This window comes from Dendroctonus ponderosae, unplaced genomic scaffold (assembly GCF_020466585.1).
Source record: "Dendroctonus ponderosae isolate FM_Combo_2020 unplaced genomic scaffold, Dpon_F_20191213v2 Dpon_F_20191213_1, whole genome shotgun sequence".
NCBI lineage: Eukaryota > Metazoa > Arthropoda > Insecta > Coleoptera > Curculionidae > Dendroctonus > Dendroctonus ponderosae.
The window spans coordinates 35,482,632-35,497,518 of record NW_026017110.1 but is presented as its reverse complement, the minus strand read 5'-3'; the positions used below and the strand labels follow the sequence as shown (position 1 = coordinate 35,497,518).

The following is a 14,887-nucleotide window of genomic DNA, read 5'->3' as shown; positions in this document are numbered from 1 at the left end:
AGCTCGGTGTTTGGATTTACATGGCAGGGTCGGGGAATCGAACCTAGGACCTTCGGGTAGTAGTCTATGGGCCCGACCACTCTGCTATAGAGCACTCAGGTATTACGCTGGTTAATTTTGATCTATTTTGGTGACTGCGTGAAATTATTATTATAGTTTTCTTTCCTGGTTTTCAGTCGAAATGTGAAATAAAAAATTTTCATATCGTCTATTTATTATCTTATTATTACGTACTAAGAAAACCTATTATTATTTTATTTATTTCATGCTAATTAAATATTAGAAACAAATATTTTCTAAATAACATTTAAATAATATTTAAAAAATTTCCTTTTGCTCTGAAATATTTGCTATTCATTGATCAATGAAACTTCAAATAATATGTTCTAAAGTTTGTTCACATTTATTAAAAATAATATATTAGGAACTTTTTGGGTGTTAAGGCTGTTATATATAGGTACAAAAAGTATTATGTAATAAGAAAATTCTTAATAACTTATTTGTTTCATGCTAATTAAATATTAAAAACAAATATTTTAAAAATAATATTTAAGAAATATTTGCTTTTGATCTGAAATATTTAGCAAACATATTTTGTGCTATCTAGGAAGCGTACAAATATTATTTTTCGGATTTACACTTCTGCTTTTCCATAAACATTTTTTTTGCCGAATCTTTTGCTATGGCTATAAAAGGAAGTCCATAATAAGGAATGGAGAACTTCTAAAGGTACAGATTTCAAATTTTTCTTACTTAGTAGTATCGAGATGGCAAATAAAAAGAAAACGTTTCTAGCTCTTCCGGTCAAACCGTAGAGTAGCGAATAAAGTGGACCGCAATACGTCCGTAAAATTAATTTAATGATGTCACACTTTCTTTTTCAAATTCCAGTTATGTATTAGTTATATAATTAGAAAAAAATTGCTGCATCATTTGTTTTCTCACACTTGAAACATTGAAAGAACGCCAAACTCCGAACAATAAAGTCTCGATGCCAAAAGCAGCTCGGTTATGCGAATATAAAATTGAACTCCTACATGTTAGGTTCCTCGCGTTCCCGTTCATGATTCAATGATTGTAACGGAAGCAGAGAAAGCAGAACAAACGTATTGTTTGCCAGTTTTTTTCTACGAATCTCAATCGGATAAAGTTTCAAAAACAAGCTTTTCTTTTCGTATGACGTCGGAATTCTGGTCGACGTTCGATAATGGGTTTGAAAGTCATAGACAATGGTGGAAATTATTTAATTCTCTATAATGAAAGAAATCGAAAATATTGCATTAACAAGACTTGCAATAACAGAAATAATTTGAAACAACGGAAAAAGGATTCATGTTAGTCAAAAATTCCAGATCATCTCATTGGCACACAACATTAATGATGTTAGTAAGGATCCGCATTCATACATCTGATAAGATTTAATTGCAAAGTTTGGTATATCCTCTGATTGTAAACATACAAGTATAGTTTCTCGTTCCCAAAACACTTCTCATATTCGATGATATAAATCATATTTTAAGAAAAACTAAACCCATTTGAATGAAATTCACAAGCAGTAGAACATGCGGTTTTCAACAACCGAAATAAAAAATGAATTATTTGTAGCTATAACTTGATAACTAATTTTCTAACTTACTCCTGGTAATGTTGAAACTATTTTTTTTTATCTCAAAAGGCAATGGTTACTCTGTTGTTGAACAGTCTTCCTAATACCAATTGTTAAACTCAGAATAGTTAGAAAATAATTTTCTTTGCTTCCTAGAGGGTTTTCTCTTTCTTTCTTGGCAAAAATTGACATGTTTCGTTCTATGTTACAAGATAATAATGTAACAATTTAATCAAGTTTAACTTGATAATGCACAGACAGCAGTTAACAATTTACTTCATACATTACTTTGCGAATAGCATACACATTTTTTCAAGAAAAAATCATTAATTAGCTAACCATATGTAGAATTAGCTGATATGCACTACATTAATAATATTTCAGAAGCGAATATAGTCTTGGCTGTGCGACTGTGTCTTGAACATTTCCCACTTTGAGGCATTCTAAATATTCAAATAATTTTTTTTTAAAACTTATCGCTTGTTTACGTCTATCTGGCAAAATTAAGTTCCTTGCAGGGTGGTCATTCGTACGGTAATTACCATAATATTATTTTAATTAATATAATAATTTTATTAACGTAATTATTAATTTTTTAACGCGTATCATCTGCAAAAGCTGCAGTCACTTTCCCTCGAACATATTGCGTCAGGTCTTACATTTTGAACGTGTATTGACGTCATTCTTCTGGAGGTGTTGTTGTCTGGTGGTGTTTTTTTGAGTAAAGGAATCAACATCAAAGTAGGCGTTTTTCTTAACGGGAATCAACTTGCCTTTCTCAGGTGTTAACTTCTTATTTGACACATTTTTTTCGTAGGATCACTAATTTCCAAAATATTTAACAGTTTCAAGTTAAATAAATGCACCCGGTATACTATCAAGATAGAACTAAAATGTTGGTATACTATTATGGTATAGAGTAGAATTATCTGTAGCCGCAGCACCCGGACCTAACTGACATTCATCGATTCACTTAGTTTATTCAATGAGAGTCCATATCTCAGATCGATATATTCCAGTAAGTTCCGTTGCCGTTGCATTTGAACTGGCACTGTTTCCACCCGGTTTACTCGAAATTGATTATAAACCAACCACGTGGCAACAATGAACGGCCCGGCAGTGCACCAATCGATAATCTCCTCCAAAGCAACGTCTGTGTGTCGCCACGTATGGCCACGTCAACAATTAAAGGAAGTGGAAGTCTGTTGCCGCTGTTAACGTTTTTTCTGGTTAGAATTTTGATTGATCACCATTATTTAAAATATAGCGGAAACTCGGTAATTATTTTCGAGTATCACCTATCGATAATAACTGAAATATATTTGTCAGATTCCTTAGAACGCATTTTAAGAGTTTAAGTTTTTAACAATGTTCATAATAGTATCTGTTTGCTTTGGGTCTGAGGACTCGTGACAGTTTTTTCCTCAAAAATAAGCCATGTTTCAATTGTTCAGTAAGTTCTTTATTAAAGTAGTTTTTTATTCTAAAAACCGGAACAGGTGTGTTATTGCCGAAGAAACTTCATGTGGATATTAGTATTTATATTTATAATTACGTATCACAAAAACTTGTTCAAAGCGTAGAAATGTCTGCGTTTTTGAAGGTGATAATTTTTTATCGAGCCTCAAACCCACTAATTTTGCAGACACCAGCTTTGGGAACCCTACTGTCTTATAGTAATTTCCATAATCCCATGGCAGACAATTTTTTTTAATGTTATGGCTCTAATTTAAACAAACTATGGGTACAATCTAACTTTGAAGTACAAAATGATTAAATTAAAAGTATTTTGTTAGAATGTATTTAAACTTTTTGGGTTATAGAGAATTAAGGTCAGTCAGTACAATGTCTGGCATTATCTTGTATTCGCCAATAAAAAAAATTAGTTGTTGAATTTGTTCAAGGAAAATTTTGTTAATAGTCAGTTAAATAAAAAAAAGTTTAACATTTTTCGTGCTTAAGTGTGAGATTTAGTATACTAATTTGATAATTAGAAATTAGTGTGTTATTACATATGTTCAGGAAATTCCACTGAAAATCCTTGCCACGGACAGGAATAATCTTTCAGAGGCCTTCGCATGACAACTTGCTTTGTTCCAAAAATATATTAAACATGACTTTTCGATAATCTACTTCATTTATTAGTATTCGAAGTATTTTCTTCAGCAACGGCAATGTCATTTCCATTGCTCAAAATAATTCGAATGAAAGTATATAAGACTCATAAAGTTAGGACGAATGAACGAGCTGTTAATTAGCAAATATTTTTTATCAGCCTTGCTGACTTAATTTTTTTTATTTCTTTATTTATAGGAGCCACGTTGCTGCTGAGAACACAGTTCGGAAAAAAAATTAATAAAACTTTCAAGGATTAAACGCCATCTAGTTCGAATTAATTTCACGTTTTGAATTCGTCACATCTTAGTTGATGATATATATTCTTGATCTCATTTAACTAAAACAGTAAAGCTACTAATAGTACTGACTGACTTTGATTTGCTGATTCATATTGTAGGTAGTATAAAGTTCTTGTAGTAATAAGGACGAAAAAGGCAACAGTAACTAACAGAAGGAAGCAGGAGGTTGCATCGATAAAATAACGAGAAATACTTATGGATCGAAAGATAACAAAACACCTAGCAGCATTGTCGTCAGAATAAAACCGAACATATCAAGTGTCCATTCTCCATTTTTTTAATTAAAATGTTTGCAATCATTTTAGATCTAGATCTAGATCAAAATAAATAAACAAGAAATTGTATTTAGAGATAATATAGGGCAACGTGGCATTATCTTCGAACAATGAACGCAAGGTCAGATTACGAAGGCACACGAAGGGTACTGCTGATCAGCGTTGCCACAGTCAGTACATTCGTTCATTTTTCAGTACGCCTGACCCCCCATAAATTTTCAGTACGGTGATCGGATTATCAAAATTTCTATAACTTCCTAGTACCATAACACTAGCATAGAACCCTTGAAAATAATTGTTTTCCTTTTCCTTTGTATTATTTGTCAGCACGATTATTGTTGGTTGCCTACGTTTTGGCGTAATGTGGTGGCTACATCTACTGCTGTTAAACCTGCTGCTGACATAATGAAGTAAAAGCCTAAATGTTTTATATACTTAAAATGAAAGAAGGTTAACTACGAAATCCAGGTTTTCTAACGTTATGGCTGACTATATTGCACTTATTTTATATACTTACCCTTTGGCATTAGGGTGATGAACAAGTTTGCTCTTTTTCAAAGCACGGGCTTTTTGACGATTCTTTTCAATTTGGTCCCTAAGATATTTAGGAATATCTGAAGTTATGCTGTTTTACCGACCGCCGATGTAGTGGGAAGACACATCAAACAGTAGCACCCTTTTCCCGAAAGCGCAAAAAACACACTAAACAAAACATGAAGAATTAGGGATATGATACCTAAATAAATGTTTTTTGACGTAAATGTATTTGTTTTATTGTAGTTATACATACATTTACCACATTCCACGCTCCAACCCGTTACTTTCATTATTTACTAAATATTTTATAATACAGGGTGATTATTAAAATTTAATATCTAGCAAGCTGTGAACATGTACATATATTCTATGTTTGTTCGTTTCTATTATGTTCTTATCTTCTATCTTTTTTATGTGACATTTCATAGCTGGCTAGATATGAAATTTAAATGATCACCCGGTATGAGTAGGTAGGTATAATACAATATCTTGATATAGATTTATCATATTTGAATTTTCTAATCAAGAAAGTTAAAGTCAGTACGTTGCACTACATATTCAGGACGCTTTCGAGTTTCGAGATCTATTCAGTACCTTCCCGATGATAATTCCGGCAACACTGCTGCTGATCAACTTAACCGACCATCTTGTTTCCTTCATTTTGCGCCTGTTTTCCTGCTGCAGTAATTTCTTTTTCCAGTGGTGAATTATTGAATAATTCATAATATTTAAACGTATTTTTCCGCTATTCGCTTGACCCAAAGATACTGATTCATCTGGTGCTGCTGCTGCTGCTGCTCACCTTTGTGAAAAACAAAATACACGTGCATCGTGCATTCCACAGCACTGTGTACGAGTACTGTTTACTTTCGAATAAAGTGACTAGTTCAATAGTTTACTCCGGCTTTTCGTTAAAATCAGCACATGGTAAGTTTTTGAAATTATGTCAATTATTCACAGGTTATTATCGTATTTCTGGTAATTGGCCTGCCCATAATGGTACATCCTTCCATGTACAGGGTTATTAATTGAACTTTGGCCACCCAATTTGAAAATGAGAAAAAAATATTAAATTTTTTATGCACAATCACAACAGCAACCATGTACCTATTCTTCTAGGCAGAGCTTTTAATGTGAAAACAATTTTAAAATATTATTTTTATTAAATAGTTGTGAGCGTTGTTCAAAGAATGTTCTTACAGTAAATGAAATATATATCGTAATAGAAGATCGTTGAGATTTATTGCCCATTATTTTAAATAAATAGCGTTTTATAGAAAGTTTTGTCTTAATTTTCCAGCAATAAATTAGGCAAAACTGGTGACAGCAAAAAAACGGTATCGAGACATACCTTACATACCCTTCAACGTACTTGCATTTTGTGTGTTTCTGTCTTTCCAATAGGTGCATTTATAGGTACAAAGTTATTGATTGAACTTTGGCCACCCTGTTTTTGCATCTAATTTGAAATTTAGAGAAAAATGTTAAATACAGAAGTTGTAAATATTAACGTCTAGTTTATTTTAAGATAATACCAATTGATTCAGTGTCTCAAATTCAAGCGGCAAACCAAACTTACCTTTTTTTATGGAACGCCGTACTTTTTATTGCCTATTTGAGCTATTCGTAAAATTCTAGACCCACTCGATATAAATGTTCTAAATTGATATTTAACTGTTTTTGAGATAATAACTAAGTAATATTGATTGAACTTTGGCCACCCTGTTATACCAACTAATTTGAAAAGTAGAAAATAAATTTAAACACAAAAGTTAAAATAACGTCTTGTGTATTTTGAGATAGTAACGATTGATACAGGGTGTTTCAATATTCCATATAAATGTTCTATAATTGTTTTGAACTGTTTTTGAGTTAATAACCAATATTGATTGAACTTTGGCCACCCCGTTTTTGAATCTAATTTGAAATGTAGAGAGAAATGTTAAATACAAAACTTGTAGATATTAACATCTAGTTTATTTTAAAATAGTATCAATTGATACAGGGTGTCTCAACTACAAGTGACAGACCACTTTTTAAATGGAATGCCGTCCTTTTTATTGTATATTCGAGCTAATCGTAAAATTCTAGACCCATTCGATATAAATGTTCTATATTGATTTTTAACCGATTTTGAGATAATAACCAATATTGATTGAACTTTGGCTACCCCGATTTAACATCTAATTTGAAATTTATAGAAAAATATTAAATACAAAAGTTTTTGATATTAACGTCTAGTTTATTCTAAAATAGTAACAATTGATACAGCGTACCTCCATCTTAAGAGGCGGTTTGTATTAAACATGTTTCTCTATTTGTCAAATTAGATGTTAAAACAGGGTGGCCAAAGTTTAATCAATATAGGTTATTAATTCGGAAACAGTTGAAAATCACTAGAACATTCATATCGAATAGGCCTAGAATTTTACGAACAGCTCGAACGTGCAATAAAAAGTAAGGCATTTCATTTTAACATTCTGAAAAGGTAACTTTAGTATGTCACTTGATTTGAGACACCCTGTATCAATTGTTACTATCTTAAAATAAACTAGTCGTTAATATCTACAGCTTTTGTATTTAACATTTTTCGCTAGTTTCCAAATTAGATGTTAAAACCGGGTGGCCAAAGTTCAATCAATAACGCTGTACTTAAAATTGCATCAATGATGCTGTGTTTATATGCATATTTATTTATTTCGTACTTCGCACCAGCTAAACATTGTAAACAGCTACGTTGTCAAATTTAAAGGCCAAATGAAACTAACAGTACTTTGTTGAGTTTATCCAGTAGGCACACACATTTATCATCTGCCTAGATTTACGGATACATTTTTGCTGAAAATTAACAAAGCTTTCGAAACAATCGTTCAAATTTGTCGTTTAAAACTGTTGGAGTTTTGTAGTCTTTTTTTTTAAGTGCACTTAAAATAAAATAAAAAATATGAATTAAAGATGAAGAATGAATCTAGACCGACACAAACTCAACGCATGACAAAACTTGAACTTACAGCACTTACACAAAAGTATACTATTCCATTTACATATAACGTTTTGTGCAGTCTGGCAATACTGCACAATGCTGGCCGTAAGTATGGACATTTTTTAAGTTTGTAAATGTTTTCTAACGTGATTCTATGGACGATCCGCAATTTTTTTTACTGCAACTACTTTATAAAAGCTGGAACTCAGTTACGCACACCACTGGCAACAATTAACAAAATCATTTTATTGCAAAACATGCGTCTTTCCTAGCCATTAACATCTGGAAAATTTCGCTAAAGTATCTCCATGTGTTTTAAAGAAATTTTTCATTTTGTAGTTTTGAAATTAAATTTCAACACCCGGTAAATTCGTTACGAAGCATCTTTGAGTTATCGTGTATATGGCAAACTAGGGTTATTTTCGGGTCTTGAATACTTTCGGCTATGGTAATGCCCCTTCCTCATGAAACACCTTGTACTTATATTATATCAAATAGTGGAGGTACCAAAATATCGAAAAGATTTCGAATGTTACGTCGATCCTTGCGGTCACGGGAGGATAAAACATGGACGATTTTAACAATAAAATGAACATTTCTCAAATTAGTGGTATTTTTACTTTATTGGTTGTACTTTCACTTACAATGATTTCACATTTTTATAGTAACAAGTATAACATAATCGTATCCACCAATTTGCCGTTTTTGAGCGAAAAGAACGACTGAAGTTGCTTTTCACTTTTATTGTTCATCCAATTATGTATTATTAAGTTCGATTTTTGCGCTTTAGTCAATTGGTTTGAACTACTTCCCACGCTAATATTACAAACGGCATTAATGTGAACGGCCAGACCTCTGCTCGACAAAATCGATGGCGAGTTACGTCCATATCAGACAATAACTGATTCACAGTCTGATCGTGTTTTACTTGACCTTAACCACCGGTTCAAGAGAAATGTTAAGTAACTTTCAGCTAGTTTCTCATCGTGCTGAAATGAGTACTAATTTTGCCATGATCTGTTGGAATGTTGCTTATGTTTAGTCACATTAGATACTGCATTGTGTCATTTATTTAGAGCACATTTGAAAACCAATTTTCAGAGGCTTGCCTATAGAACTGCTAATCGATGTTATTCACGAGATTATACTTAATATTTGCGTGGGTTATTTGCTAATATATGAATCAGCCTCATAACGTGTAGGATCTAAAAGCTTTGCTTCACTGATATCCATCGAGTTTAGGTGTGAGAAGTGTCATTACCCTTTTACTAAACCACCATCCTTTCACTTCGATTTGGCCCACAACGCATTAATCACTATAGGGTGATCTTGGTAACCCAATTTTTTATGTTCAATTAACATTTTTGTGCAATAGCCTTGAATGATCAAGAGGTTGGTTGACTGGTAGCCCAGTGATATTTAAACTTTGGTTTTTTCAAACGTATTCATTCAATTAACCTTTCCGTAATATTTTTTGGCTAAGAGAAATTGCCCCAATTAAGCAAGTATGATTTAGCATCCTTTAGCTTCGAGTTTTTATACATTTGTACATAACAGTAGTGAGACGCCAGTTAATGGACATTCGCACCGCGTCTTGTTGGGGTCAAAAAGCTCTACATTATCAAATTTGCATATATCTAGCTTATTTTTGTGGTAATAAAGAAAGCCATCAACCTAAGTTCGCCAGGGGTTCTATAGAAACTAATTGAATCATTGGGAGCTAGCCACAGTTTGTCAGGAATCACCAATGCAAGTGATCATTCGATTTCGAGCAACGGTTTACAAAAAAAACGCTCTTTAATTACTGTGTTTTTAGCTTTTTTTCTCGTAGTAAATCAGGAAAGAAGATGACAGGACGCAAACGAAACTTAAGTATTTTTCCTCCAGTCAAAATAAGATTTATTTCAACGTTTCGTTTCTTAGAAACCATCAACTTTTGTTTTTCATATAGACCGAAAAAAACGTACATACCGTATTAGGTTAATACCGTACTTGTCGTTTACAAAACTTACTAAAACTCTGAATGAAGAAAAAGCTTTTCAAAAAAGTAATTTAAATAAAATGACCATACTAAAACAAAAAAGTTTATTCTAAATGATCAAAAATGTAACCATTACTTTCTAAACACAGACACTACAACCCTGGATACTAGATTTGGAGTTATGGTATTAAATGCATCGGTAGCTTCTCTCAAAAGTTGGTATTCAGTGTCAAATTATTGAATGTAAACTTGGTTTTTAATCATTTTAGCGTAACCTCAAAGGAAGAAGTTGAGTGGGGCCAAATCTGGCGATCGTGCTATGCTGGCCAGGAAACGTCCGATAAGTTCGGATAAGTTTCGATCGATCTTCCTGGAAACTGTTGAGAACGGTACTCTTGAACTTGTCTGGCATTCTGCTCAAGAGCTGCGTCTTGTTAAAACCAGCAATTTTTTACAGAGCAGAATATCTAAACTTGTTTCTTATTGATTTTTCAATAAGTTAAGGTAATGTTCTACGGTTAAAGTGTGGTGGAAAATAAATGGTTTCAATATTCAAAAATTTTCTCGTTTGTTAAATTGTTTCCCGGCATAATGAATTGATATAGGTATGTTAGAACTGACAAGTGGAATTTTGTTGTGTTTTGTTATGTTTGTGTGTCCATTGGCACCATCTTGTAGCACTCAAAAAGGTTTTGGAGATACCCATGCATTATCCTTATGTTGAACATCATCTACAATGGGAATAAACTATCACTTTCTACCAAGAATAGTAGATTCAGAATCGGTTCTGAATCGATTCTGAATACCTATTAGTGTAGCCTGAAGTTGTGTTTCCATGCTTTTTCTACCAAATGCTAACGAGTTCTGCAAAAATCGGTACAAACAAAATCATTATATTTTCAAAGTTGCGCGTTACGCTGAAAATTTTCAATTTATGCATAGATTAGAATGCCCGATTGAAGCTATGTTGCTTCTTAAAACCGCCCTGAAGATACTTCTTGTATATAGAGATGTTCTAACTCAATAGATATTCTCGACCTCCAGCTACCTTAAAACCGGGCATTTTAACCAGCTGTCAACACAAGTAAATTTTAACATACCCGCTAAAATTATAGCTACCGAATAGCAGAGTTGGTGATTATAAGCTGGTTAACATCTGGTTAAAATTTAGATTTTCAACCAGATGTTAAAATTAACCTGATAGTTACAGAATAGACCCGTATATGTATATGCTGTAACACATAACAATACAGAAATAAACTACGGATAAACATTATAAAATAAAACATTACAAAATATTTATTTGCAGTTTTTTCTGTCGGCATTACCGTATCGATAAGCTGGCTTTCCGTCATGTCTTCTGATTTATGAGCCCTGATGATGACAAAATGTAGCAGAAACGTGTTGTGGCTTAAGAAACTAAAAATCATTGTTTTCAAATTTTGTGAATGCTTGAACGATCAACTCAACCAGCTTCTTAGTATTTGTAGCGTGTAATTCATCTACCAGTTTTACAATTTCCCGTTCGCCAGATGCTATTTCTCTTTGTCTGGAGCGGAGTTAAAGTATTTAAATCGGCTGTAAGCCATTTGAACTCTGATCCCTCATTCGTTTTAACAATTATTTGAAACATGTAGGTATGTCCAGATATCAGAGACTACAGACATCAGTAGTAATTTGTTGTTTTTCAGGTATTTATTTGCTTGGATGTTTTCTGATTTATTTTCACATGGTCAGTTTGTTCGGCTCGTTGTCTGCGCTTTTATTTAATTCATTCACTATGATTTATTATTGTTGCGTTCCTAGATCATACTGAATTAATTGAGTTGAATATCATATTGTTGTCTGAATTAGGTTATTGATAATTGGAATTCCTATAACATACTTCGCTATATGTACTTTATTCAATAACAGATCAGTTAAAAACATTTCAAATTATGTACTTTAAATAAATTTAATTCTACTAGACGTTATTTTTCAACGGTGGGTAGTTCATTGACATTCGAACTGCTTGCGAAAATGTATTGCAAAACGCAATTAAAGTGTTTAGTCACATAACGGTATAATCAGCAAAAGTTCTGACCTACCTAGACTAGGTGTGAATTCTTCGAAGTTTAGGACGTTATATCTGTAAAGTAAGTTGAAATTCATTAAATGTTGCATAAAGGCTTTGGAATGCAAAGAAGTAAAGGTCATTCCATTACATGAAATACAGTATCAATAATTAATAATAGAAAGCAGGAAGTTTTTTTTGTTATTCACACAAATAGAAACATTCGCCGACACATTCATTGTAGCACCGGAACTCTAAATGTATTTTTAAAAAGATGATTTGGAATGTTTTTTCAATATTTTATTGGCAAACATAGCTTTGTATCAAACGGCTTGTGTTATGAATGGAAAAAATAGAATACTACAGCCCGTGTTCATGAATTATCTATTATTCGATGTTAACCAAAAGTACATATATAATTCACGGAAGTAGTTAATTATTTCCGTAGGATGTGATTGACGAATAGCTGTTATGTAACGTCCAATATTGATAATTGATACTACAATTCATATACATTAAAGTGTTCAAGGTTATGCAATTTTTTTTTAAATAATGTGGAATGTTTTGAGTGTGGCATTCGATGGGCAGTTTTAAACCTTGGTCAATTATATATACCTAGAAATTATTTTGACATCTTGTTAAGACTTAGAAATGAATTAATTGATGATGAAGGATTCAATATTATTGATGTAGTCTGAAACATCTTATATTAGGCCTTGGGCCTGTTCTTTTTCGATCTACTGCTGCAGTCGTATTTGTGACGTAGACTGCCAGCTATCTCGCAATCTTTAAAAGGGTGACCAGACCCTGGGATCTGGAGCCCGTTGGTTTTAAATCCCTTGATATTCTGGCTAGACTCTCGCCGTCCAATCCTGCAACCTGCTGGTTCAACTCTCGTTTTCTCTGTCTGCCCCCCCTGTTTCTCAATATTTTGCCCGTTATTGATTTTAATGTTTTAATTTCCGTTGTTCTTAGTATTCTTTTTGTTTCTGCTGTTTCAGATCTCGTTTTTATTGAATATGTTAGTTTTAGCCTTACACATGACATATATGCGTATTTTTTCGTCCAGCCATATATTCATATCTTATACCTCCATATAACATCCCCTAAACATTCTGAAATATAAGCTGCTTTATTAGCCTGCTTTCGTACACATTCTTTTAGATCTACGAAGCTGTATATTTGTATTCCCAGATATTTGAACTTAGAAATTTATTCGATTATTTCTTCGTTAATTACGATTTTGCATCCTCTGGGTTTCCTTGCTACTAGAGCTATTTGGTCCTAGATGTTGATATCTCCATATTGTAGGTTTCTGCCGTTGTTCTAAAGGTATGCACCAGTTGCTTTAGGTCATCATATTATCCGAGATCAGAATTGCGTCGCCCGCATAACAAAGAATTTTTATCTGCTTTTCTTCCAAGCCCATATCCGCGTTCTACCTTTTTTGTTTCTCTTATAATTTTATCCATTAATAAATTGAATAATAGTGGACCAGGGCTGTGCCCCTGACGTATTCCAGACTTAATGTCTACTTCCGATGTCAATTCATCATCGACTTTAATTTTAGTTTCGTTGTCTGTGTTGATGTCTCTTATTACCTCTACTAAACTGCTGGGCTGGTTTTCTTCTTTAAGTAATATTAGGACATCTCCTAATCTGACGCGATCAAATGCTTTAGTCAGGTTCACAAAGCACATGTAAGCAGGATTGTTATATTCAATTGCTTTCTCAGCAATTTGTGATACTGAAAATTGCATCTATTGTTGATCTTCACTTATTGTATATCTTGTAATAATCTGATTGGCGACTATCTTTGTTGGCAATTTTAGTGTTGTAGTTGCTAGGATTTTTCTTAATTTGCTTTTTGTATATTGGTATTGTAATACTTGTTTTTCATTGGTTTCGTACTCGCTTGGTATCTAAAATTTTCTGAAAAAGTACAGCAATATTTTTATAGCAATATTATTATTTCTTCTCCATTGCTTAGGAGCCCATTGGGTATGCAATCAGGGTCTGGAGTCTGGTATTCCTGAGTTCTTCGCTTGTAATTTCTATGATTCGTTCTGTGCCGCCCTGTTCTTCTTTCTCTCCTTCCCCGTCTACTGCATGTTCATTATTCCCCTCATTGTAGAGTACTTTGATGTAAGCCATCCATTGTTCTGTTTCTATTTTATTGAAGTCTGAAACATCGATTATTATAAAAGTCTATTGTCCATTTTATACAGGGTTATTCACGCTATACGGCAGTTTGCTGCTAAACCGTTTAATTTTTAAAAAGTATTGTACCGTGGATGGCCGAGTAATAAACTCTTTCTTCTGCTTCCAACATTTCTTCCACTTGGTACAACTTTAACTACGGAACAGGAACAAACTAACTTCTAAATTAACGTCAACTTCACAAACAATAACAATAACAAACGGAAACACGCGTTTCCCACTCGCGGGGTTTAACCTCTTCTGCACTCAGGCGCGGCTGTCACTTTACTGACTCCCTATGGTTCTCGTCGTCGCTTATATAGTTTCCTACAGGTAACCCAGAAGGTTCTCAAAATCTCCAGTCCAGGTGCGAAATTTCCCGCTTGTCAGTGTCATATTTGACAGTAAATGGGGCTCCCATTTACTGAAATACCATGAATTTCGATCCCCCATTCCAAACGTAAGTACCCCAGGCCATTTCCGTTACACTGCCCTCCTTCTAAACCCTGATCGCCCCGATTAGGTAACTCCTGGATCATCGTTATATCTGGCCAAACGGTGTCTGTGGACAACTTGAAATTTTGCCTGAGGGCTCTTCTGGATCCGATATGTGACATCGTTGAGTCTTGTGATTATCGTATAGGGTCCCTCCCAGGAGTTTTGAAGCTTTGGACAACGGCCTTTTGTTCGTCGGGGATTGAAAAACCAAACTCGTTCACCTTCGCTAAATCCGACAAGATTCGGTCTGGCGTCATATCTGCTCTTCATTCGATCAGATTCGATCTTCAGTTGTTCTGCTAGCTTGAGTCCATAATCTTCGCCAATTTGTAAATCTT

The 14,887-nt window shown here is 33.6% G+C and overlaps 1 protein-coding gene across 6 annotated transcripts in view; it reads left to right on the top strand.

Moving 5' to 3' along the window:
• The window catches only part of LOC109534529 (cyclic AMP response element-binding protein A), a 129,000-nt gene that overhangs the window by 77,637 nt on the left and 36,476 nt on the right, over window positions 1-14,887 (top strand). Inside the window, exon 1 of one of the 6 annotated variants that reach the window (XM_048661502.1) lies at window positions 5,299-5,762. The exons of the other annotated variants lie outside the window; for them this stretch is intronic. Within the exon in view, the coding sequence (XP_048517459.1) occupies window positions 5,760-5,762 (3 nt within the window). The 5' untranslated portion in view covers window positions 5,299-5,759. Of the gene's footprint in view, window positions 1-5,298; window positions 5,763-14,887 lie in introns of those variants that run through there. 6 annotated transcript variants of the gene reach the window in all.